This window comes from Myxine glutinosa, chromosome 7, assembly GCF_964187855.1.
Source record: "Myxine glutinosa chromosome 7, kmMyxGlut1.1, whole genome shotgun sequence".
In the NCBI taxonomy this organism is placed as follows: Eukaryota; Metazoa; Chordata; class Myxini; order Myxiniformes; family Myxinidae; genus Myxine; species Myxine glutinosa.
The window spans coordinates 63,578,348-63,605,627 of NC_136267.1; the positions used below are offsets into that span (position 1 = coordinate 63,578,348).

General features: G+C 45.7%; 1 protein-coding gene across 1 annotated transcript in view; it reads left to right on the forward strand.

Annotated features, from left to right (window-relative positions):
- Positions 1-27,280, forward strand: part of LOC137430752 (inactive dipeptidyl peptidase 10) — a 789,411-nt gene that overhangs the window by 124,635 nt on the left and 637,496 nt on the right. The window contains exon 3 of the mRNA XM_078781820.1: positions 309-423. Within this exon, the coding sequence (XP_078637946.1) occupies positions 309-423 (115 nt within the window). The remainder of the gene's footprint in view (positions 1-308; positions 424-27,280) is intronic.

Genomic DNA, 27,280 nt, shown 5'->3' on the forward strand with positions numbered 1-27,280 from the left:
GCATTATCCGTTCTCATTGCTCGCCCTTTTGAGTATTCTGACACCTGTTGACACCCAGTTAGCTTCCCCTTCCTCCTATTTTCTGTATCTTGACACTTTTCCCCTTGTTCATATGCTCTACCATGACCCCCAATAATTACATATAGAAAAGAAAAGAACAATCCCTTGTTGACCTTCCTGTCATTACACATAATTCTAGGTTACCATTAACATACTATGTTTGGTTGTAGTATTAGCTTCTATCTCAGATAACTTTTTTTTTCAAAGAGTGTAACCATCATTGAGGGTTTGGTGTATTTGCATTTCAGGAGCTCTCTGGTGGAGGATCCTCACAAAATAACTGGAAAGGGATGGCAATTTCACTCTTGGTCATACTCATGGTGTGCTCCCTCATTGTTACCTCAATTGTTCTCCTTACACCAGGTAAGCACTTCAAAGACTATGAAAGTCATCACCACAGAACTGAGGTTGCTTCACATGAGCTTGCACACAAAGGAATCCCGAATTTAGTGATGTGATGGGAAAAAGCTGTTTGAAATGATGAGGATGATGTGGAATTGCATGATAATGCAATAGCATTGTAGCATTCTAGTATTCTACATGGTAAAATAAAATCTATGGTACAAACCTTGTAGCGTACCAGTAGAGCTTGGTCTTTGTAACAGGGCATATGCAATAGCTCACTGCCTCTTTATATAACACTCCCATTCTTCATGGCTTTAAATAGCTTTTATATATCACTACAAGAGCCTACCTATTGCCGAAGGGAATGGGGAGAGGGGGAGGAGGGCAGGTTGAGGGGAATGGGGTTGAGGGGGAGGGGAGGGATATGCTGCATATACATCTTTTTGGGGGGCGGGGGGGGGGGCTTTAACAGGCCCCTCCATTTTGGGTGGGGGAGGAGAAGGGAAGGAACACAAATTTACCCATGCAAATAGTGCTTTAACCTCAGCGTTACCCAGTAAAGAAGGAAATTGTAATACCCTCCGCGACGACTACCTGGTGGTGCTACAAGGTTTGCATTTACATAGAGAATATAATCCCCTCCCACCCCCAACTCCCACACCCCAGTGTGAGGCCATGGTCACGTAGCCTATGTTATCCCTCACAAAAAGTTGTATTTGTACCCTGAGTTTGGAGTTTGTAACATAAAATATGTGGCGGTGCATAAGGACCAAAAAATAAGGCCACGAGAGAGTGACAGATAGAAATATATATATTTCAAGAGCTACCTTGTTTCAATATATATATATTGTTGCGAATATGGAATTTGGCCTCCATATCCGCTTGTAAATATTCCCCTATTTTCTCCGATACTCCCCAACTCTCCCTTACCCCATTCCCTAGTCCCATTGTCTGTAAACAACACCCATTAGAGCCGATCTTCCCCTTCATCCCCCCATTAAATGTCGTGCCCAGGTCCCCGCACCACACGTAGACAATTATAGGACATCTTGCTAGTTATTCTTAATCTATGTCAGTTAAGGACTTGTTTCCATTAATTATGACTCTTCGTTGCACCAGAATGTGATTATATAGCACCTGTTAGGAAGTTTAGGACCTCCCCATACCTCTCCGCATCTCTTCCCCATGAAGAAGCGCCAACTACAACAACAACAACAAAAGAGGGGGGCGGCGCGGTGACGGCATGGGGAGTGGGCGTCCTCCTTCCGGCTCGGTTAGCCACCATTGACCACGCGCTCCACGGGGTTACCACGAAGGGGCTCCCTGTCGGCCCCTCGTCAAGGGCGGAGCCGGTAACCCCCGCACCCAATGAGAAGCCATGGGCCGATGCCATCTGGGGCGGCGCTAACGAGCCGAGGGCGTGTCACTCCCCGCCGGATATATACGCGGCCCCGCGCCGGACGTGAGGAGAAGATGCGCCCCGAGCTTGGAAGGAAAAGACGCCACCCTCCCGAGCGCTGAGCGACCTCCCCAGCTTGAGACCAAAGTCGCGACCCACAAGCGCTGTGATACCTTCACGCATCTCTGGACACCACCGTACGTGATTCTGTCCCTGAGCCAGGTGCACCTGAGCCATCGCGACCTGCCTCCCCTTTTCATCAACCCCCGTGTGAGTCAGCATTTTGTCCCGTGTGTCTGTCGTCTGTCCGGGGATAATATAAGAGTGTGTCTAAGTGCCTGTCTTCCTGTAATATACCTCTAGCCCCTGTAATCTAACCTTTTTCCGTACGAATATACTTGAAAATCGAAACCCTGGTGTCGTATTGTGTCATTATAACCCAGCCGGGTGTCTTCTCTTTCCTATTGAGCCAGCGTAGCGCGATTAGTCAACATTCGGGCACAATCGGGTAACTTGTACGGATACGGCGGCCATCCCGCTCGGCCCACCATACCATCAAAGTCGTATCTGTAACAATTGGTGTCGGGAGTGAGATTCGAGGCCCGACCAAATTTTGAAAAAAAAAAAAAAAACGAATAGAGGAAAAAAAAAAAAATTTGGTCAAAATTTGGAGCGGCCGAAATTTGTTTTGTTTTACGAAACTCGAATTTTGCAAGTCGCGCTATGGCGGATCAAGACGGCTGGGGTCCGGTAGGGGAGAGTGAGGTAGGGTCGATCCAGGACCAAAATGAGGGACAGGAGGAGAGCGAAGCAGTGAGGGCGGCAGGTTCGCAAAATAGCGCCGTCACGCACGAAGAAGCGGGCGCGCAAAATGGCGCCTCGCTGATCACCGCGCCAGCGACCGTGGCAGCGCCCCCGATGGATTGGGGCCTTTTTTTCATACAAATGAAGGCCCTTATGGCCCAGAATAGCGAGAAAATGAGGGAGGAAACGAGGGCTAATAGTGAGCGATTGGAAAACCAAATGGGGGTAATGGGAAACCAAATGGGGGTAATGAGGGACGAAGCGAGGGGTACCAGTGAGAAGTTAGACAATAATTTTGAGGAGTTAGACAAGAAAATTGAGAAGTTAGACAATAATTTTGAGGAGTTAGACAAGAAAATTGAGAAGTTAGACAATAATTTTGAGGAGTTAGACAACGGGATAAAAGAAGTAAAGAATGGGTTAACGGGGGTAGAAAACAGAATGGCCGCTCAAGAGAATCAAATGGAAGGGATGCAAAAAGGGTTAGAGGGGTTAGAAAACAGTATGGAAGGCAAATTGAGGGACATGAGGGACCAAGCGGAAAGGGAAGTTAAACAAATGGAGCAGCAGATAGAGGGGGTCAGAATGGGGGTAGAAACCAAACTGGATGCTCACAGGGAGGAAATGGAGCAGATGAGGGTGGCATCTGGGCAGGAGATGCAAGTGATGGGAGAGGAGATCAGAAGAGGAGTGAGTGAGGAGGTCGGAGGAGTGCGCGAGGAGGTGAGGCACTGTAAGGAGCACATGGAGAAGGAGGTGAGAAAGGGGACTGTAAAGTTACAAGGGGGCATAGAGGACCTGACGCAGGAGGTGGAGCAGCTGACGGTGGGACAGACGGAGTTAGTGGAGCAGGTTCAAAGGAACACTGCGGTATTAGGAGGTTTAAAGGCGACACAGAAAGAACTAAAAGATGACTTGGTAGCGACGAAGAGGGAATGTCAGATGGTACGTGAGGGACTGACAACGAGGTTGGACGAGGTGATAGAGGTAATGGAGACGAAGGACCGGCAGGTGAGGACGCACCTGGAAACGGTCAAGGTAGCCTTAGAGGATGAGCTTGAGGAGACGTACCGGGACATAAAAGAGGTGAAGCAGAAACTAGAAGAAGTGGAAGAAGGGATGAGCGAAATTAAGAAGCGACGGAGAGGGGATAACAAAGAGATAAAAGAGGAGATAAAAGAATTGGTCCAAAGTCTGTGTTCGGATCGTGATGATGTGCTCATTAACCGGATGAGGGATTCGCAGGTGATGGAGGAGAAGCGAAGAGAAAGAGGACCCGGTGTAAGTGGTGACCAATATGGTCGTGCGTATGATGCGCCAGGTGATTTAATAAGCTTGGGGGTCGAGATGGACCCGGGTGTTCGTGAGAGGCCGTTGGTGAAGTGTGTGACAGGTCTGGTGTGCGAAAGAGGAGGTGTGCGAGAAAGTCCGACTCTGGGGTGTGTGAGGAAAAAGTGCACGCCGAGGAGTGAGTGTGCTGGCGAGAGTGAGTCGGTCGTAGCGCGTGTGCGAGGAAGCACGTGGAAGCGCGGTGTGGTGAGTGTTACAGAGGGTGTGACGGGAGAGTGTGCGCAAGAGTATGCGCGAGAAAGGTGTGTGACGGACAGGTGCATGAGGGAAGAGTGCGCTGTCAGAAGTAAGGAAGAGTGTCCACCTGTGGTGAGTGTTACAGAGGGTGTGACGGGAGAGTGTGCGCGAGAAAGGTGTGTGACGGACAGGTGCATGAGGAAAGAGTGCGCTGTCAGAAGTAAGGAAGAGTGTCCACCTGTGGTGAGTGTTACAGAGGGTGTGACGGGAGAGTGTGCGCGAGAAAGGTGTGTAACGGACAGGTGCATGAGGAAAGAGTGCGCTGTCAAGAGTAAGGGTGAGTGCGCTGTCAAGAGTGGAGGTGAGAGTATTGAGAGTGACAAGGAGCGTGAGTTAGTTGTGACAGGTCAGCGAGGATGTACACCTGGGATGGAAGGATGCACACCTGGAATGGTAGAGCGTGAGTGGGAATGCACGCTGGAGTTGGTGGTGAGGCACGTGGTTGGGTGTGCGAATGAGAGCACACCTGTGATTGTCACAGAGGAGGTGACTGAGGAGGGGGCGCGAAGAGGTGTATTGGTGAGGTGTGCGAGCGACGAATGTGTGCCAAAGTGTTCGGTGGTCAGGTGTGTGACCAAGGCTGTGAGTGTGCCTGGGTGTGTAAGGAACGGTACGAGGAGCATGGAAACGGCTGGATGTGTGAGCAAGGAACGGGCTGCGGGGTGTAAGCGTCCAGGTGAAGCATCGACGTTACACGGGTTAGAGGTTAGAGCGACTTTTAGCCGAAGCAGGCCCTCGGTGCGTGCCGGGCCTCGCTTTGAACGGCCGCGTCCAGGCTCCACTAGGCGGAGCTGGCAGCCCGATAGGAAGGGTCGTCATGGCGACCACTTTTTGGTGAGACGTGCCGTCAGGTCGAGATCGGGGCATTGGATGGCTCCGTGCCGAGATGGTGCGTGGGATCTCGGCCCGGGTAAACCCCCATCCCTGCACCGAGTGCCGGACGTATCCAGCCGCTGGCACAGAACAACCAGCATCCATTGCTTGGCTTTACGAAGCCGGGCTTTGGACAGGGATTGGCGCACCGAGAGGTATTAGTGAGTCGACTGGGTGATGAGGTTAGTGTTTTGGACCCAAAATTAGAGAAAAACAAAATTTGATGATTGGCAAAGGATTGGCAGTAGTGATTGGCAGATGATGGGCAGTGATTGGCCAAATTTTTGATTTGTTGAAATTTGATGTGCAAAATTGGTAGTAAGAGACCCCCGATGTGGTGGGATGGCAAGTCCACCATCCTTCCCATGCGGGGGGGCAAAGGAGCAATAGCTTGTGGGGTGTATGGCAGTGAAAACTAGCCCGGGTGGGTTAGGATATGGTGTGTAGGGATCTAGCGAAGATGACCTTAGGTAACGTTAAGTTTAGTTAGTGACTGATACCTGTAGTGGGGACGCAGGTAGATTAGTATGGATGATAATGACGAGGGAGCGCAATAGTTTAAAGGGACGACTAGGAAGCGCAAGTTTCAGAAGGGAGTAGTTAGCCGAGATGATGCCGTGTTTGTGAGAATTGAACAGGTGTGATTGCACAGGTGTGCAACTGGACAGGTGTGTGGAGCAGTGTATGAGTAGTGAGTGTTGTGGATCAGCGCGAATGCGCTTGGGGAGAGAAGGGTGCAGGTGGCACCAGGTGTGAGAGCACAGGTGTGCAGGTACAGGTGTGTGGAGAGAGTTGGAGTGAGTGGTACGGAGTGGTGTGCATGGTGCGAAGGTGTGGATGGGGGAAGAGTGGACCCCTTTCACGAGTACCCGGGGCGGGTAGTGTAAGTGTTAGGTAGAGGGTGCAGGTAAATTGTGGTTGGATATTGGCATTTGTGGTGCGGTTGCAGAATGGTGTTGTGAATGGGTGCATTAGTGTTGTGGAAATGGCTGGGCGTGTAGCCTGTTAGTGTGTGTAGTTGGTTGGGCACTCCACCACTGTGAGGATGTCGGCCAGGTGAGGCCGCAGGTGGGCTCTGGGAGCCGGTAGTTGTGAGTGGGTGCCTGAGGATCCCGGGTGTGGATCGGGCAGCCCAGTGCCAGAGAGGGCACGGAGTGGGGAGAGAGCCAGAGGGCCTTCCCCTGGTAGTTAGGTTAGGGTAAGGAGCAGGTAAGCTCGGAGGCAACTGCAGTGGTGGAGGTGTGCAGGTGGGTAGACCCACTGGGAGAGGTACACGTCGCAGCCCAGAAATTGTACGAGGGCACCGGGAGATGAATCGGGGGAGTGAGACCCCAAATTGAAGAGCACCACAGTTTGGCCAATGGGAATTGGTTTTTAGAACCCATAGTGTAAGAGGGCCAATGGTTTGGCCGGAGGAAGACCCCGGGTAGTGTAAAGTTGTTAAAGTCATTTAGGAGATAGTTAGGATTGATGAACCTGTCGCACCATGCGCAGCCACTTGCCTGTGGTGATGATGATGACTCCACACCTGTGTTTTCTTTGTTTGTGTTGCAGAAATGAGATTGCTGTGAGGATTTGTGAGACGCATCACGACGTGGATGAGACATTGGGGTGATTCCATCTCTCCCTCCTTAGGAGGGACTGATGATGAATTGGTGATGGCAAATTTTGATGTGCAGTTGGAGATGGCAAATTTTGATGAGAGTTGAAAATGGCAAATTTGATTGGTTAGGAGGGAGAGAAGACGAATTTGGTTTATGGGAGGAACGGGGAAGACAGTAGGGATGTTGTCGATTTGTAAAGTAGATGTTTATGGGTAGTGTTGTGTTTTGTGGATACAGTAAGGGGTAAGGGAGGGGCCATGTAGGTTACCTGGTGGGGGGGGGCGTACGATAGGAACGTACCTGTCTCACCTGGTTCCCATGTGCCCCCAATGTGCATCATCTTGTATTGCGTGCACTTTTGCGCCCTTACCACCTTACTCACTTGTCTGCTTCTTTTGTCTCCCACCTCCGAGGATCTGGCTTTGGGGTAGAGAGAGAGGAGAGAGAGGTGCTGGCTACGCAGTTGTGGGCCTGCACTTTCGCTGCTTGCTGCTTGGATCGATACACCATATGGACCGCAATGTTTGTGGCCACCCACCATGGACCGCAATGTTTGTGGCCACCCACCATGGACCGCAGCTCTTTTGCGGCCAAGCACCACCCGGGGATGGACCTATGGGTCAACGTGGCACCTTTGCCATACAGGTGAACCACTTTTAATTAACACCACTGAAGGCCACACGAAGAGCAAGAGACACCTGCAGGGTTAGGGGTTGTCGAATTTATTTTTATTCCAATGAACAATGGTGACTGCACCGATTGGTGGTGGGGTGGTGCTTTTGATGCTGGGAAAGGGTGCTCTGTACGTTATTAAAGGCCGTCGGCCACAGAGCACTCGTGGGTTGGTGTATCGATGTTGGCAAGCGCGCTCTCTCTATGCATAACATCTGCATGTGTTCCTCCAAAAACAGGTCCTGGATCGTAGTGTAAATAGCAGCGTAGTCTTGTAAATAATGCTCCCTACCGGCTGTATGTTTAGTTTGAGAATTCTTTCCGGATTCGGTTATCCTGTGGGTGTGTTTCTGTGAGGAGAAGGGTGCAACGTCGCAGGGGGACATATTTACTCATTTGTGAATATCTGTAAAACTGTCGCACTCAGGGTAGAGTTAATAGTAGAGGGAACTACATTGCGTGCCACACTAAAGTAGGTAAAAATTTATCGGGTCGGGACGCCCCGAGGGTAGAGAAGGGTGCAATGTTGCGAATATGGAATTTGGCCTCCATATCCGCTTGTAAATATTCCCCTATTTTCTCCGATACTCCCCAACTCTCCCTTACCCCATTCCCTAGTCCCATTGTCTGTAAACAACACCCATTAGAGCCGATCTTCCCCTTCATCCCCCCATTAAATGTCGTGCCCAGGTCCCCGCACCACACGTAGACAATTATAGGACATCTTGCTAGTTATTCTTAATCTATGTCAGTTAAGGACTTGTTTCCATTAATTATGACTCTTCGTTGCACCAGAATGTGATTATATAGCACCTGTTAGGAAGTTTAGGACCTCCCCATACCTCTCCGCATCTCTTCCCCATGAAGAAGCGCCAACTACAACAACAACAACAAAAGAGGGGGGCGGCGCGGTGACGGCATGGGGAGTGGGCGTCCTCCTTCCGGCTCGGTTAGCCACCATTGACCACGCGCTCCACGGGGTTACCACGAAGGGGCTCCCTGTCGGCCCCTCGTCAAGGGCGGAGCCGGTAACCCCCGCACCCAATGAGAAGCCATGGGCCGATGCCATCTGGGGCGGCGCTAACGAGCCGAGGGCGTGTCACTCCCCGCCGGATATATACGCGGCCCCGCGCCGGACGTGAGGAGAAGATGCGCCCCGAGCTTGGAAGGAAAAGACGCCACCCTCCCGAGCGCTGAGCGACCTCCCCAGCTTGAGACCAAAGTCGCGACCCACAAGCGCTGTGATACCTTCACGCATCTCTGGACACCACCGTACGTGATTCTGTCCCTGAGCCAGGTGCACCTGAGCCATCGCGACCTGCCTCCCCTTTTCATCAACCCCCGTGTGAGTCAGCATTTTGTCCCGTGTGTCTGTCGTCTGTCCGGGGATAATATAAGAGTGTGTCTAAGTGCCTGTCTTCCTGTAATATACCTCTAGCCCCTGTAATCTAACCTTTTTCCGTACGAATATACTTGAAAATCGAAACCCTGGTGTCGTATTGTGTCATTATAACCCAGCCGGGTGTCTTCTCTTTCCTATTGAGCCAGCGTAGCGCGATTAGTCAACATTCGGGCACAATCGGGTAACTTGTACGGATACGGCGGCCATCCCGCTCGGCCCACCATACCATCAAAGTCGTATCTGTAACAATATATATATTGAAGAGAGATTATAGAAATCTGGTGGAAAGAGAGAGAGAGAGAGAGGTGTGGGAGAGAGAAAGAGAGGTGGGGGACAGAAAGATAGAGAGGTGGAGTGAGATAGAGGTGAGGAGAAAGATGGAGAGGTGGTTCGACTGTTTCTTCCTTTTATTATAAAAGTATTGTCGTGCAACTCCGATTAACATCAAAGTTGCGGATAGCCTAAACGGTCTTATTCGGAGGCAACTATCCAAACACGGATTCGGCTATGGCCGCGTGGGAGGAAGAAGGGAAATGGAGGCTGCGGCGAAAGCACTTAACTGCAGCATGCCGGCGTAGCTCCGGTCCTGTGAGAGGAAATTAACTCAAGCGGCACAGGTTTGAATGGGAAAGGAAAATAATACAACGATTTATTCAAATAAAAGCAAGGACAGGAAAAGCACTATAATAACTCTAATAAGGAAGCCTAAATTGGGATCCCACACACAACAGATATCAAAGACAATACGAGGGAGATTATGAATTATGAAAGAAACACGTCTTTTGGTGCAAAATGTACGCGGAGCTCGGGCTTATCTGTCTCTGTCGTCTTCTTCTTGTAACACGGCCCTGCTCGGCCGCCACCAGGCCTTCTCCGACCGCCTCCGAGCACCACAGCAACGCAAAGGCCCGACCCAACGCCCACTCCATTCGCACACGAGGCCCCAAAGCAGGACAGCAAGCTCCCCTCGCGCTCTGAACTCGTCTTCAGGATCTCCGATCTGAACTGCCTGAACTTGGTTATGGCGCTCGTCACCCAACTTCCAACTGCTCCGTTCCGAACTGCCTGTGCACACGAACTGCTGACTCAATGGCGCTCGGCAACTGCTCGTACGAACTGCACTCGTATCAACTCTCACTCCGGACTCCACTCAACTCAACTCCTCCGGCTCAACTGAAGTGAACTCTCTACTCAGGTCGGGGCTCTGCTCTCATCCCAACTCTCGTCTCATCTCAACTCATCTGCAGAACTCCTGAAAATGGCGTCCGACCCTCGGTAATATCTCCGGCCGATCACGTCACACCGGCGCACTGCTCTGCCAATCAGAGCCTCCACGACTCGCCGGCTCATCCAGGTCACGCCCTCTGCGTCACTCCAACTCTCCCCACTCCTGCTCCTCGGTCATAGCACGTGCTGTGCGAGGCGGATCGGCCTCTCGGAGGTGTAAATGGTGGTGGCCAATTGTGACGGTGTTCCAGCCTGATTTCTTCCTAAATCATGTCAGGGGCGAAAGGCGTCATTTAGTGTTGTACTAAAGGTCTAAACTAATGTTTATGTGGTCTGCAGTGCCATAATGGACAAAGGTTTGACTACTAGGTGAGACATACAAGGGCTTTACTGATTAACCCCTAGACTAACTAACACACGAATCTCCTGGTAGATTCAAAATTATACACCTTAACCGCCAAAACGCCTAAACATGGACTTATTACAGGAAGTGTTCCTTATCGCGACATCTCAAAGCATGTTACCTACTCAGATCTACTCTGCTCTACATTTTGCTCTACCAAATTCGTAACAGTATATGGGGGGGTACAGGGTTAGCAATTCAACAACTCAAACAACAGCAACAAAGGAGGAAAAAAAGGTTAACAATTCATGGCAGGAATTAAAGGAAAATCATTGAGGAATCGTCAACAGGTTTACAGATGGCATCTTTGAGTGCCCATTTTCCCTTAAAAAGTGGTAAATTGTTGTTCATTTTATAAAAACATTGTTCAAGTTTTAATCTTGTGCTCACAAAAGAGCTTTAAAAGTAAGTAACACATTATGAGAGGTAACAGAAACATTCTCCATTTTTGCCTTCCTAGACTTGTAGATTGCAAACTTAGCTTGACCAGCTATAAAATTTGCTAATACCACTTTCTTAATGGAAGAGGGGTAAGTAAGACCAATAATAAAAATGTTGTGATCAAAGAGAAAGTCAAGTTTGCTAAAAAAAATTGTTGGAGGGAATTAAAGAGGGGTTTCAGGCGTCCAGATGAGGTACAGTCACGTGAAAAAGTAAGTACACCCCATGTAAAGTTTTGACTCTTTCAACATATTTCAACATACAGCTATTTGCTCTTCATTTCAACAATATTGAAAGATAAAGGTGATATAATACAACAAATATCATGATACATTTACATTTTGTAGTCCATTGTATAAATTAAATAAACATAAATGCAAATTTCGCAAGTGGAAAAAGTAAGTACACCCTTGGCTCTAATAGGTGGTATTGCCCCCATATGGCAGAAACAACCTCAAGTAGGCGTTTCTTATAACTGTCTACCAGTCTCTGACATCGACTGGGAGAAATTTTTGCCCACTCCTCCATGCAGAATTCTTTCAGCTGTGCGATATATGAGGGGTTTCTTGCATGCACAGCTTGTTTCAAATCTCCCCCACAACATCTCGATGGGATTTAGATCCAGGCTTTGACTTGGCCATTCCAGAACCCTCCATTTCTTTCTTTTCAGCCATTCCTTGGTGGATTTACTGGTATGTTTAGGGTCATTGTCATGTTGCAAGGTCCACCTTCGGTTGAGCTTCAACTTTCCGACAGATGGCCTCACATTATCCTCAAGCACCCTCTGGTACAATGAAGAATTCATCGTGGATTCTATGATGGTGAGCTGCGCAGGCTGTGATGCAGCAAAGCTGCCCCAAACCATAATATTTCCACCACCATGCTTTGCAGTTGGTATCAGGTTCTTGTGGTCAAATGCTGTCTTTGGTTTTCGCCAAACATGTCTTCTGGTACTGTGGCCAAATAGCTCTACCTTTGACTCATCTCTCCTGAATACATTGTTCCAGAAGTGCTGGTCTTTGCCTAGGTGTTCATTGGCAAACTTTAGTCTTGCCCTGATGTTCTTTCTGGACAGAAAAGGTTTCCTCCTGGCACACCTCCCATGTAGATCAAATTTGTGCAGCCTCTTTCTAATGGTAGACTCATGCACTTTGACATCAACAGTGGCAAGAGCTACCTGTGGGTCCCGTGATGACATTCTGGGGTTCTTTGAGACTTTTCAGCATCTTGCGGTCTGCTCTCGGGCTGAACTTGCTGGGGCGGCCTGGCCTGAACAAGTTGGCAGTTGTTTGGAATATTCTCCACATGTAGATGATCTTCCGGACAGTCGAATGATTGATTTCAAATTGTTTGGAGATCTTTTTAAATCCCTTCCCAGACTCGTAGGCATCTATAACCTTCTTTCTGAAGGCCTCAGAGAGCTCTTTTGATCTAGGCATGGTGACGACGCACACTTAAACAACAAAGAGCAAACCAAACTAAATGTCTGAGGCTTAAATAAGACAGGTTCCTCCAAGATCCTCTCTAACGATGTTCTAATCATTTGCACTTGAGCTGGTGCACCTGATTCTAATTTTAGGTATTTGAAGTCGTGATAAATGTAGGGGTGTACTTACTTTTTCCACATGCGAAATTTGCATTTATGTTTATTTAAATTATACAATGGACTGAATGAATGGAATGAATGATTGAATGAATGATTGTTTTAAGGCCATTTTCCCCGCTAGAGCAGGGGTTAGCCTTGCGGGCCCCAGGACAATCATGGTTCCCTGTTTGAGGCAATGTTTTTATGGCCGGATGCCCTTCCTGACGCCAACCCTTGGTCGCCTCTTACGATGCGCAGGGATACGGTGTACCTATTCTAAAACGGGGTACACACCGTGATCATTCATCCCAGCAAGCTGGTACTCAATTTGCCGACCTCGGAAGGATGACAGGCTGAGTCAACCCCCCTGGTGTTAATTCAGCAATCGACCGGGATTCAAACCCAGGATCCTAAGATCCCAAGCTGGCACCCTGACCGCTAAGCCAACACCAGGCTCCCCAAAATTATACAATGGACTACAAAATGTAAATGTTTCATGATATTTGTTATATTATATCACCTTTATCTAGCAATATTGTTGAAATGAAGATCAAATAGCTGTATGTTGAAATATGTTGAAAAAACCAAAACTTTACATGGGGTGTACTTACTTTTTCACGTGACTGTATATATATATCTGAGGTAACGTTTCAATGGACGCACAAAATGGGCAAATGTTAGGGTTAGAGGCAGAGAAAGCTGTTCAGCAAACCATAACAGAGTAGAGCTCATTGAAGTAATTTCCATTGGATATCGCCAGCATATTTTGGGGTAAGCAAGAAATAAAACCCTTGCGAGTTGGGTTGGGTGGGTGTTATTCAAGATCTCTTGCCATCGGGACTTTGGGTACACCAATCATACCACTGCACGTGAATCTTTGATGCAGGCATTGTACCAATCTCTCTTTGAAAATAAGGTGAGAGATAATGGAGGGTTGTCAGACAGGTCTCAAATAGGCGAGGGATCCTTTGTTGAATATTACACAAGGAGTTTGGGAAAGAGACCCGTTATGGTCTGAATAGTTGTACCAGGTGAAAGTTAAATACTCTTTCGAGTGCTGCAGTAGGTAGATAGTATTCCTTGAAGAAACGGTGAGATAGTTCTTCCAGATCTTACTCTGGTTCTTTCCGCCAGTGCGATAGCGCTAGGCCACCGATTCACATTGAATTCACTTGGCTAGGCGCGAGGCCACTTGAGGTCTTTTATCCAGAATTGGCCAGCAAAGAGTTGGATGAGCGCTCTTTCGTTCAAACTGTTTTGATTATTGGCGGGCAGGCTCCAGGCCCGGTCCAAAGGGCATTACTCTTTTCGCAGTTCACCTGCCCAGAGAAAGCCTGACTATGTATCCAATGCCTGAATCATTGCAATAGCGTCAGCATTGTGATTCGAAAAAATACAGATATCATCCATGTAAGCAGGGATTTTAAGTGTTGCAGCAAGGACAGATCCAGTAAAACCGGAGAGGTGAGTGCATGAGTGCATAATTTAAGTAGAAGAAGTTCAATGGCGAGAGAGTACAGGAGTTCGGAGAAATGGCAACCCTGTCGCACATCCCATTGAATGGCAATGAGACAGCATAGCACTTGGTTGACTTTGAGAACACCAATTATGTTATAATATAAAAGTTTTATGTACTGGTATGAGATAAAGATAGGACCAAAGCCAAAGCCTTATAAGATTCTAAAAAGATAGATGTGATTGATACAGTCAAAGGTTTTTCCTTGGTCAATAAAAACGAGGCCAACATTCTTATTTAAATTATTACAAAACCAAATAGTGTCACAGATAAAAAAGTATATAAAAAATAGTACATTAGGGATACAAAAATACTGGTGCTCTCCTACTAGAACGTTCATAACATGTTTGGGATTTGGTTGTATTTGGTTATATTCATAACAATTTGGTTGTATTTGGTTGTATTCCCAACAATTTGGTTGTAGAATCAAGATTGTCTATATATATTTCATTTTAACCATATAAATGCACTCTGTGCTCACTTTTCAAATACAGAATTTTCCATGGATTTGCTGTTCGACTCTAAAATTGATTACATTATTTGTCCCATGAAGCTGTTCCTGCAGTTTCAGAATTTCATCCTCAAGAAGAGTTATACTCTTATGCTAATTTTGAGCACTATATACAGTCATGTGAAAAAGTAAGTACACCCCATGTAAAGTTTTGACATTTTCAACATATTTCAACATACAGCTATTTGATCTTCATTTCAACAATATTGACAGATAAAGGTGATATAATATAACAAATATCATGAAACATTTACATTTTGAAGTCCATTGTATAATTTAAATGAACATAAATGCAAATTTCGCATGTGGAAAAAGTAAGTACACCCTTGGCTCGAACAGGTGGTATTGCCCCCTTTGGCAGAAACAACCTCAAGTAGGCGTTTCTTATAACTGTCGACCAGTCTCTGACATCGACTGAGAAATTTTTGCCCACTCCTCCATGCAGAATTCTTTCAGCTGTGCGATGTTTGAGGGGTTTCTTGCATGCACAGCTCGTTTCAAATCCCCCCACAACATCTCGATGGGATTTAGATCCGGGCTTTGACTTGGCCATTCCAGAACCCTCCATTTCTTTCTTTTCAGCCATTCCTTGGTGGATTTACTGGTATGTTTAGGGTCATTGTCAAGGTTGCAAGGTCCACCTTCGGTTGAGCTTCAACTTCCCGACAGATGGCTTCACATTATCCTCAAGCACCCTCTGGTACAATGAAGAATTCATAGTGGATTATATGATGGTGAGCTGCCCAGGCCCTGATGCGGCAAAGCTGCCCCAAACCATAATATTTCCACCACCATGCTTTACAGTTGGTATCAGGTTCTTGTGGTCAATTGCTGTCTTTAGTTTTCGCCAAACATGTATTCTGGTACTGTGGCCAAATAGCTCTACCTTTGACTCATCTGTCCAGAGCACATTGTTCCAGAAGTGCTGGTCTTTGCCTCGGTGTTCATTGGCAAACTTTAGTCTTGCCCTGATGTTCTTTCTGGACAGCAAAGGTTTCCTCCTGGCACACCCCTCATGTAGATCAAATTTGTGCAGCCTCTTTCTAATGGTAGACTCGTCCACTTTGACATCAACAGTGGCAAGAGCTACCTGTAGGTCCCGTGATGACATTCTGGGGTTCTTCGAGACTTCTTGCGGTCTGCTCTCGGGCTAAACTTGCTGGTGCGGCCTGGCCTGAACAAGTTGGCAGTTGTTTGGAATCTTCTCCACTTGCAGATGATCTTCCGGACAGTCGAGTGATTGATTTCAAATTGTTTGGAGATCTTTTTAAATCCCTTCCCAGACTCGTAGGCATCTATAACCTTCTTTCTGAAGGCCTCAGAGAGCTCTTTTGATCTAAGCATGGTGACGCCGCCCACTTCAACAACAAAGAGCAAACCAAACGAAATGTCTGAGGTTTAAATAAGACAGATTCCTCCAAGATCCTCTCCAACGATGTTCTAATCATTTGCACCTGAGCTGGTGCACCTGATTCTAATTTTAGGTATTTGAAGTAGTGATAAATGTATATTAAATTATACAATGGACTACAAAATGTAAATGTTTCATGATATTTGTTATATTATATCACCTTTATCTATCAATATTGTTGAAATGAAGATCAAATGGCTGTATGTTGAAATATGTCGAAAAAGTCAAAACTTTACATGGGGTGTACTTACTTTTTCACGTGACTGTATATGCATGGTATTGCTGACAAAAGAGTCCAATGTGTGTTTTAGTATTGTCCATTCATGCTTTTAATTACAGAAATCTCATTTTGAAGCAACTAAGACGCACCATAACTCTGCAAAGACCTGTTTAAAGGTGACATCATCAAAGAGATTGTTGTTGAATTTCCGATTCGCACTCTTGTGCTTGGGTCGAGGGGTAGAGACAGTTAGAAGAATTGCGTTATGATCTGAGAAACCAGATGGACAGATTTGGGGCGATGAAGGAAGATGTTCCAGAATGGGATTAACATAAAATTTATCTAGTCGTGTGAGCACAAGATTATTTAGGATGTGACAACACAAGGAATATTGCCTGATGGAAGGATGTTGCAACCACCAGATACAGTGCCGATATAAAGTCTACACCACATTTTCAAATTTTTCACTTTTTTTGCTTTATAGAATGGAAATAAAATGCATTAAATCAGACTTTTTCCACCTTTATTTACACACCATAACCCACAACATCCAAGTGAAAAACCAATTCTACAAATTGCAGAAAATTAATAAAAAATACAAACGAAAATATCTTGGTTGGATAAGTGTCCACCCCCCCCCCCACCCCGAGTTAAAACTTGGTGGAAGCACCTTTGACAGCAATTACAGGTGTGAGTCTGTTGGGATAGGTCTCTAACGACTTTACATACCTTGAATGGGCAATATTTGCTCATTATTCTGTACAAAACTGTTCAAGCCCAGTCAAGTTGTGTGGGGAGCTTTGATGGACAGCAATATTCAAGTCATGGCCACAGATCTTCAATTGGATTTAGGTCGGGGCTCGAACTGGGCCACTCAATGACATTTATATTTTTGTTCCTTAGCCACTCCAGTGTAGCTTTGGCTGTGTGCTTGAGGTCGTTATCATACTGAAAGGTTAACTTCCGTCCCAATTTCAGCTTTATTGCAGAGGGAAGCATGTTTTCCTCTGGGACTTTTCTGTATTTTGCTCCATCCATTTTCCCTTCTACCCTGACAAGTGCCCCAGTCCCTGCTGATGAGAAATATCCCCATGACATAATGCTGCCACCACTATGCTTCACAGTAAGGATGGTGCTCTTTGGGTGACGTATTGTGCTGGGTTTGCATTAAACGTAACGTTTTGCATTTAGGCCAAAAAGTTCCATCTTGATTTTATCAGACCACAAAACTTTTTACCACATGGGTTCAGAATCCCTGTAGTGGTTTTTTGCCTTCCTCAAACGGGACTCAAGGTGGGCTTTTTTGAGTAATGGCTTCCTTTTTGCTACCATACCGTACAGGCCAGACTTGTGGAGTGCTTGGGATATTGTTGTCACAAGCACACAGTGACCAGTCTTTGCCATAAAGGCCTGTAGATCTTTCAACGTTGTCAATGGCCTCTTGGTGGCCTCTCTGATCAGTCTCCTTGCTTGGTCATCCAGTTTAGAGAGACGGTCTGATATAGGCAGTGTATTGGTGGTGCCATACTCCTTACACTTCTTAATGATTGTCTTCACTGTGCTCCAAGGGATATGCAAGGCCTTTGAAATATTTTATACCCATCCCCTGCTCTGTGCCTTTCCACAACTTTATCCCAGAGGTCTTTTGAAAGCTCCTTGGTGCTCATGGTTGAGTCTTTGCTGTGAAATGCACTACCCAGCAGAGGAAATGGACAGGAAGAGCTGATTTTATTCTGAAATAATCAGAATCGTAACAATTTAACAATCGACTTGGTGTGAGATTTTGAAGGTGATTGGTTACACCTGAGCTGATGTACAATTGGTGTTATAAGGGGGGTGGACACTTATCCAACCAAGATAATCTAGTTTTGTATTTTAAATTAATTCTCTGAAATTTGTAGGATTTGTTTTTCACTTGGAAGTTGTAGGTTACAATATGTAAATAAAGGTGGAAAAAGTTTGATTTAATGCATTTTAATTCCAGGCTATAAAGCAAATAAAGGTGAAAATTCTGAAAGGGGTTGTAGACTTTCTACAGGCATTGTATATGTCGTTTATGGCCCCATCCCTCAAAGCTGAAGAGACCAGCTTTAGAGGCCATTTTTCCCCACAGAGTGGGGGTTGGCCTTTTTCGGGCACCGTAGTCCCCTTTTTGAAGCAATGTTTTATGGCCGGATGCCCTTCCTGCCACCAACACTGTTAGTCGCCTCTTGCGACACAGGGAATTACCAGTGAACTGGTACTCCATTTGTCGACCTCGGAAGGATGACCGGCTGAGTCAACCCTCCTGGTGTTAATTCAGCGATCGACCGGGATTCGAACCCAGGATCCTAGGATCCCAAACCAGCACCCTAACCGCGAAGCCAACACCAGGTTTCCTCAAAACTGAAGAAACACTTAATGGCATTTATTAATACTGTATATGTATTTATAACTTAATATATGTATTATTTGTTCCAGCAATATTAAGTCATGACCTGTGGAGTGATATATCCAAAAATCCATATGCTATCTTAGTTGTAGTGTAAGTTAGGTTGCCATAAGGGTTCAAAAGCGTCAGTCACAATCTAGGAGCTTTTCATGCTGAGCAAAAACACACCACAAATATAACTCCATCCTCCCTGTTCCACCATTATGTTCCTCTACTTTTCATGCCAATGCAGGACTAATTTCCTTGGTAACATGATTCTGTTTAAACCACTCCAATATTTCTCTCCTTCATCTTCACCCCTAAGCCCAGACTTTGGATTTTTGGCTAAATTACTTTTATCCTCCCTGCTTTCCTTCCAACCTAGATCTCTTTTACAAAAGGCCCTTGTCAATTTATGGAGATTTCTGAAAGTTCAGTCACAAACTTGCATAAATAGCATCTTTCCTTTACTACAATACTTTCTCTCTATCCTACATCCCTTTCCTCCACCATTGCCCCACATCTTCGCTTCCACTCTGCCATTTAATTCAATCAGGAACTGTTAATTACCTCCCATCTAGACACAATGAGACCAAATTAGCAGCAATGGCTTGCTTGCACTGACCCTATACGCGATTAGGATAAGTCGATTACAGGGAGAGACAGGCCAACCCATGAGTGACGCTTGGCGAGGGTCTGACTAATTAAAACCATTAATGCAGAGGTTTCTTTAATAACTCCCCAAACGAATATAACATGAATTTACAACAAATGCAATGGATAGAGCTGTTTTCATCCCTCTTAGGAATACCACAGCCCTGGTCTTAAAGGAAGAGAATGCAAGAGTAAACTTTTCTCCCAAGAATACAGGTATAAAAAAAGCAATGGAAGACTCGGTTATAAATTTAAATTGAGCATTGTTGTGCATTTTTATTCCTGCCAGCCATTGCCAAACAGACGGTCTAAGCTTCTTAATGCGCAAAATAGCATCAACACAGCATATAGAAGGAAGAGGTTTTTAGTATCTAGGGGTTTCAGTATATACGACTTATATATATACAATATATATACAGTCGTGGCCAAAAATATTGGCTTTTTTCAAATAATGCACCATTTCTTCCAGAAGATTGTTGAAAATTAAAAATCTTTTGGTATCCACATTTGTATTTCGTTGGTTTGCAGTGGAACAAAACAAAAAAAAAGCTGAAAAATTACTAAACTTTAGCTTGTTCCACACAGTAATCCTAAAATGGCCCGGACAATATTATTGGCACCTTTTAGAAATTGTTAAAAATAATTAAATTTCCAACAGGTGATTTTCCTTTACTTTGGAATTTAACTCACCTGTGGTTAGTTGCAGGTGCCTGCAATATAAAATCACTCATTCAACCAGTTTGAATAGAGAAAAGGAGTCATTCTGCTGTTTTGTGTCACTGTGTGTACAGCAATGAGCATGGAGAAAAGAAAGAAAACAAGAGAATTGTTTGAGTAGATCAGACACAAGATTGTAGCCAAGCATGGACAATCTCAAGGCTACAAGTCCATCTCCAGAGATATTGATGTTCCTGTGTCCACTGTACGCAATGTTATCAGGAAGTTTATAAGGCCCATGGCCCTGTAGCCAACCTCCCTGGACGTGGCCGCAAGAGAAAATTTGATGGAAGTTTGCAGCGAAGGATTGTTCGAATGGTGGAGAAAGCACCAAAATCAACCGCCAAACAGATTCAAGCTGACCTTCAGACACAAGGTACGACAGTTTCAACTCGCACCATCCGTCGCCAACTCGATGACAGGGGGTTATATGGTAGGAAACCCAGCAGGACCCCACTGTTAAGAGAGAGATACAGATTTTCACCACAAAGCATGACTGGAGTTTGCCAGTGAGGCCACCTGAACCAGCCAAAATCATTCTGGGAGAATGTCCTGTGGACAGATGAGACCAAATTAGAGCTTTTTGGTAGGGCACATCATCTCTATGCTTAAAGAAAACAAAATTAAGCCTTCAAAGAAAAGAACACCTTCCCTACAGTCAAGCATCGAGGAGGTTCAGTGATGTTATGTGGTTGCTGTGCTGCCTCTGGCAATGGGTGCCTTGAATGTGTGCATGGCATCATGAAATCAGGAGATTACCAAGTCATTTTGGAGCGCAATGTTCAACCCAGTGTCAGAAAGCTGGGTCTCCTTCGAAGGTCATGGGTCTTGCAGCAGGACAATGACCCCAAACACACTTCAAAAAGCACCCAGGAATTGTTCAAGACAAACTGCTGGCCTGTTCTGAAGTGGCCAGCAATGAGTCCAGATCGAAATCCCATTGAACACCTATGAGGAGATCTGAAAACAGCAGTTGGGAGACGGCACCCTTCAAATATGGGAGAAATGGAGCAGTTTACACAAGAAGAGTGGGCCAAACTGCCAGTAGATAGTTGTAGGAAGCTCATTCATTGATATAGGAAGCAATTGACTAATTATTTTGTCCAAAGGCCGTGCTACCAAATATTAAGTGTCGGGTGTCAATAATTTTGTCAACGCCATTTCTTTTTATTTTCTGATTTAAAAGGATGTATTAATTTCTGAATAAAAAACAAAGTTTCTTTAATATTGGTAGTGAAATAAAGAATTGTGGAGACCAAATACTTTTGTCAATTTAAACTTATTGTTAGAGAAAATTGTCAGTTATTTGAAAAAAGTGCAAGCGTCCAAAATATTTTTTGGCCACGGCTCCATGTATGTATGTATGTATGTATGTATGTATGTATGTATGTATGTATGTATGTATGTATGTATGTATGTATGTATGTATGTATGTATATATATATATATATATATATATATATATATATATATATATATATATATATATATATATATATATATACAGTCACGTGAAAAAGTAAGTACACCCCATGTAAAGTTTTGACTTTTTCAAAATACAGCTATTTGATCTTCATTTCAACAATGTTGATAGATAACGGTGATATAATATAACAAATGTCATGAAACATTTACATTTTGTAGTCCAATGTATAATTTAAATAAACATAAATGCAAATTTCGCATGTGGAAAAAGTAAGTACACCCCGACATTTATCACTACTTCAAATACCTAAAATTAGAATCAGGTGCACCAGCTCAGGTGCAAATGATTAGAACATCGTTGGAGAGGATCTTGGAGGAACCTGTCTTATTTAAACCTCAGACATTTAGTTTGGTTTGCTCTTTGTTGTTGAAGTGTGCGGCGTCACCATGCCTAGATCAAAAGAGCTCTCTGAGGCCTTCAGAAAGAAGGTTATTGATGCCTACGGGTCTGGGAAGGGATTTAAAAAGATCTCCAAACAATTTGAAATCAATCACTCGACTGTCCAGAAGATCATCTACAAGTGGAGAAGATTCCAAATAACTGCCAACTTGTTCAGGCCAGGCCCGCCCAGCAAGTTCAGCCCGAGAGCAGACTGCACGATGCTGAAAGAAGTCTCGAAGAACCCCAGAATGTCATCATGGGACCTACAGGTAGCTCTTGCCACTGTTGATGTCAAAGTGCACGAGTCTACCATTAGAAAGAGGCTGCACAAATTTGACCTACATGGGATGTGTGCCAGAAGGAATCCTTTGCTGTCCAGAAAGAACATCAGGGCAAGACTAAAGTTTGCCAATGAACACCTCGGCAAAGACCAGCACTTCTGGAACAATGTGCTCTGGACAGATGAGTCAAACGTAGAGCTATTTGGCCACAGAACCAGAAGACATGTTTGGCGAACACCAAAGACAGCATTTGACCACAAGAACCTGATACCAACTGTAAAGCATGGTGGTGGAAATATTATGGTTTGGGGCAGCTTTGCTGCATCAGGGCCTGGGCAGCTCACCATCAAAGAATCCACTATGAATTCTTCATTGTACCAGAGGGTGCTTGAGGATAATGAGGCCATCTGTCGGAAAGTTGAAGCTCAACCGAAGGTGGACCTTGCAACATGACAATGACCCTAAACATCCACCATGAAATGGCTGAAAAGAGAAATGGAGGGTTCTGGAATGGCCAAGTCAAAGCCCGGATCTAAATCCCATCGAGATGTTGTGGGGGGATTTGAAACAAGTTGTGCATGCAAGAATCCCCTCCAACATTGCACAGCTGAAAGAATTCTGCATGGAGGAGTGGGCAAAAATTTATCCCAGTAGATGTCAGAGACTGGTAGACAGTTATAAGAAACGCCTACTTGAGGTTGTTTCTGCCAAAGGGGGCAATACCACCGATAAGAGCCAAGGGTGTACTTACTTTTTCCACATGCGAAATTTGCATTTATGTTTATTTAAATTATACAATGGACTACAAAATGTAAATGTTTCATGACATTTGTTAGATTATATCACCTTTATCTATCAATATTGTTGAAATGAAGATCAAATAGCTGTATGTTGAAATATGTTGAAAAAGTCAAAACTTTACATGGGGTGTACTTACTTTTTCACGTGACTGTGTATATATATATATATATATATATATATATATATGTATATATATATATATATATATATATATATATAGTTGTGGTTTTTAGAACCCTCCACTTAGTAAATATCTGTAATATTCCCTTAGAAATAATCCCCTGTAAATACTCCCATTTTTGGTGTGAAGGTCAGAGGTCACACCCTAGTTAGGCCACGAGCAACACGTAGCACACCATATGCTTCTCCTTTAGTTATTTCATTAGTATGTGTTTCAGGTAAGGATCTGTTCCCAATAGTTGAATCTGCATTGTATTAATTAAATTAGAGTAGGCCCCCTTGTCAATTCATATTGCGGCGTAGCCTTCCTCCAAAGTGTGTTCCTTGACTTGCCAGTAGCGTTCGCTGCCTGGCTCAGCCGCCATTGAACACGAGGTCAGGCTTGGAGAAGAAGGGGGCGGGGCGGCAAGAACGAGGTGTGGCCACGTCAACTCACCACCAGGGCGTGGCCGGTATGCCCCCACCAGCCAACCAGGGCTGAGGTGAGCTCGTTAATAGGCATGGCTCGATGAAGCGCGGCTTGATTTATAAGCGGGTTATAAAAGCGCAAGCGCCAAGCCGTCTCAGGAGATGCGCGAGGGGAGGCCATTGATTAAGGACTGCGCCGGGGGATGCTGATTGTGAATGAACTGCGCGGGGAGCGCTCGATTGATTGTCACGTTGTTGGAGCGACCTGCGTGAGGGTACCCTCTGAGACGAGAGAGAGAGTTGGCACAAAGATTATGTACGCGGCATCCCAGTCCCCCGCATAATTATACGGTCCGGTTGCGCGCCAACGACACCAGCTGCCTGCCATTCTTCGTGGCGGACCCGGAGCCTGGAACCATCTGCTTGACCCTTCTCCTACCTGCTATTCCCCATTCATGTAAGTGTGTTTGTACTGTCCTGGGCATGTGATAATATAAGACTGTATAAGGTTGCCCTATGTCCTTTTATTTCCTTTTTGTATATTCTTGCCTTTCGTTTCCCCTTTTAGTGTCGTTAATAAATCATATTTGTTCTTTCCTTACCTTTTGGTTTCCTCTCGTCCGATCGTCTTTGTCTTTTCCCCATTGAGTACCTGTGGCACGATTAGAACCGCTCAGAATCGGGTTCGTTTTATTGCTAACGGCTCGAGCTTCGGATTGCTAAACCGCTCGGCAATCTTCCATCTTGTCCATGCCTCGAGCAGAAGTATCGTCCTGCTTTGCGGAGAGGTTGGCAGAGGTATCTGGGAACCTGTTGACCAGTCACCCTGGTCAATCTCTACCCCGCAAAGGAGCGTGATATCTTCTAGGACTCGGACGGCCAGCTTAATAGAGGGGATTAAACCCCCCTCGGTAAGGGGAGCGCCGTAATTCGAGATATTGTTGCGGTTTTGTAATAAAGGTTAATTTCCCCTCCTAGTTAGTTACACTACAACATGTAGCCTTGCTCAAGCTCAGTTATTTCTTAGTAAATGTAAGCGTAAGTCCTTTCCTGTGTTAGTTTTGCGTTGAGTAGGATAATGAAAATTAGGTGTCCTTATGGCGCTTTGGGTTGGCATTGGCACCGAAATACCAAGCGGCAGGCCTGAACAAGTCGACCAAGGCCGAAGGAAGGCGGAGGAGGAGCCATCGGTAAGCGCGAGCCGCCAATCAGGGCTCGAGGGGAGTGACTTACCACTGCTGCAAAAGGCGGGGTTTGGAACATTCGAGTCGGGCTGGAGCGGGGCGATATAACCCTGCTCAGAGCCCCCCCACCTCGGTTGAGATGAGAGAAGGTGAGAGTTGAGTCAGTTCGGGGTTTTGAGATCAGTTGGAGTGTAGTTGGAGTTCGGAGTTGAGAATGCGCGTGAGATTGCGTTGTGTCGAGTCATATCGTACGAACTGAATAACCCCGTTGAACACGAACTTGCCCTGCTCCCCGCGCAGTATTAATCGCGCTTTAAAGACGACCCGCGCCAGGCCACAGACGCGCGATATTTCCTCCTGCATGCCTTTGCCCGTTACGTGCTGCGAGGATTTTCTCTACTGCCTGCCTTCGCCGGGATATGTGCTGTGACCGCCAGAGGGCCACGCCGGGTGAGCTGTTCCTGGAGCGACCGAAGCAGGCGCGTTCGGCACGCGAACATTCTTCCTCCATCTCCCTGTGTGTGTAAGTGGGCCCATTGTCTGGGATTAAGTATAAGACTGTTTAAGTTCTGCCCCGTGTCCCTTTCCTTTCCTTCAAATAGTGTAAATAAATCTGTTATTTCTTCTGATTCGACCGTTTTGTCATTTCCATCATTGGTCTTGCATGGTACGAATTAGATCGCTCTAATCGGGTTCTATAGAAAGGTAACAGCACGAGTCACGTGGTACGCATTCCGCTCGGGTGTACTCAATCACGCGTGGTTCATGCGAGACTCAATCCCCGCTTCCGCTGCGGCGTGGGTACTCAAGGTACGTGTGAAATTGTCCCGAAACCCTTTTCCACGTTTGCCCGGAAGTGGCGACTCAGTCTCGCGGTTTCGAAGACCCAGAGGGAAAAAGGATCTCCTCTTTGTAACGGGAACGGGCTTCGAAAAACCGCAACAATACATACACATATATATATACACACACACACACACACACACACACACACACACACACACACACACACACACACACACACACACACGGGCATCAGGGATGAGGACCTGAGTCCCAAACGTCACTCCCGACCGACTAAGTGCGTTATAGGGTGACTAATGTCAGCAACCCCAAGTCCTATCCCCAACCAGCCGGGCGGAAGCCCGCAAGCTGGCCGAGCGGTTTTTGGAAGCTTGAACTTTTGGTTTAGTGCAAAGAGTTTAAACTGCCACACTCAGCTCAGGGGAGCTTGCAACCCAATCCGAAAAAGGTCACTCAAACACAATGAAAACAATAAATTTACTTCACAGAATGCAAAACGATACAATAATCAAATCATATAAGTACAAGTATGACAGACTTAATTAATTAATAATGACAGACTGAAACAATTAACACAGGCCACATACAACTGATACGAAAGGCCGACACAACATCCACACACAACACTCTATTTAACCCAGGGAAAGGAACGGAAGGGAAGCAAAGGAATTTTTACATTTTTTATGTGGAAGGTTCCATGCACAGACTATGTCGTCCTCATCGAGGCCAGGCCAAACAAAAGAGCTGCATTGATAGAAAAGTAAAGAAGGAGAGAATAATCTAAAGGTTTTTGAGAAAGCAGAGCATCTGCTTTGTGAAAAGGGGAAGATCATAAGTGTTTGGAAAGACATGTGAAGGTAAAGAGTTCCAGAGTTTGACAGTGGAGGGGAATAAACAAACATCATAAAATAAAATATTCGCAGGGAATTAAAATAAAATGGGATTTGAGCATGGGGATGGAATCGGGTTCAGGCCTGTTTGAAGAGCAGCTTCATCAACGTTCGTCAGAGCGGAGCTTGGCGGGAAACAGGGTTCATCAACGTTCTGCAATCCCTTTCTCCTTTGATCCCTTACCTTTCATCAACCTCCTTCATACAGCACAGAAAATCCCTCAGGAAGTCATCGAGGTCGATTCCTTGATATAGCACACGCCGAGCCCGTTCACAGTATGAAGCATGGATCGCTTTTTCCCCACCCCAAAGAAGTACCTTTTTCCACACAATACGCCCTTTTCCTTTTTGTCCACCTCCTTCATGCACAATGAGTCCTTCAGAAAGTTCGTAGAGGTCGAGTCTCTCACACCAACAAGCTCACCGAAGCCCCTCCCCCCCCCCCCCCGAGCAAGGTATCGCGTTTTCACCACCCTGCCAAGAGCCTCTCTTCTTCTTCTGCTCTATACTTTTCCTACGCTTTCTTGCTTGAAAGAAAAACGGTTGAATCCTTCCCAAAGCTGTTTTTGTGCAACACCACCAACAGTCAAAATCACGTGGCGTAAAGGGAGTGGATATGGGGTAAACTTTAAGTAAAAGGAAAAATAAATACGAAAAGGTCCTATTTGAGGAACCACAACCGAACTGGCACCCCTATGCAACACACCCCAAGCAACACACCCAAAACAACACGACTCCAAAATGACCGACATTCCCACAAACGCAACAATATATATATATATATATTGTATATATATATATATATATATATATATTGTTGCGGATCTGCCGCCAGCCTTCTCCCCTTACCAAGGGGGGATTAGTCCCCTTGTCTTTGACTGACCTGGCACGACCCGGGACCTATTACGTCCCTTGCGGACAGCGCTAAATAGGGTTGCAGGACCAAATTCGCTGTTACCTAAGTACTAGCTCTGCCCTGGAAGCGAGGAAATAAGCCCCGCACGAACCACGTGTGTTGGTGATA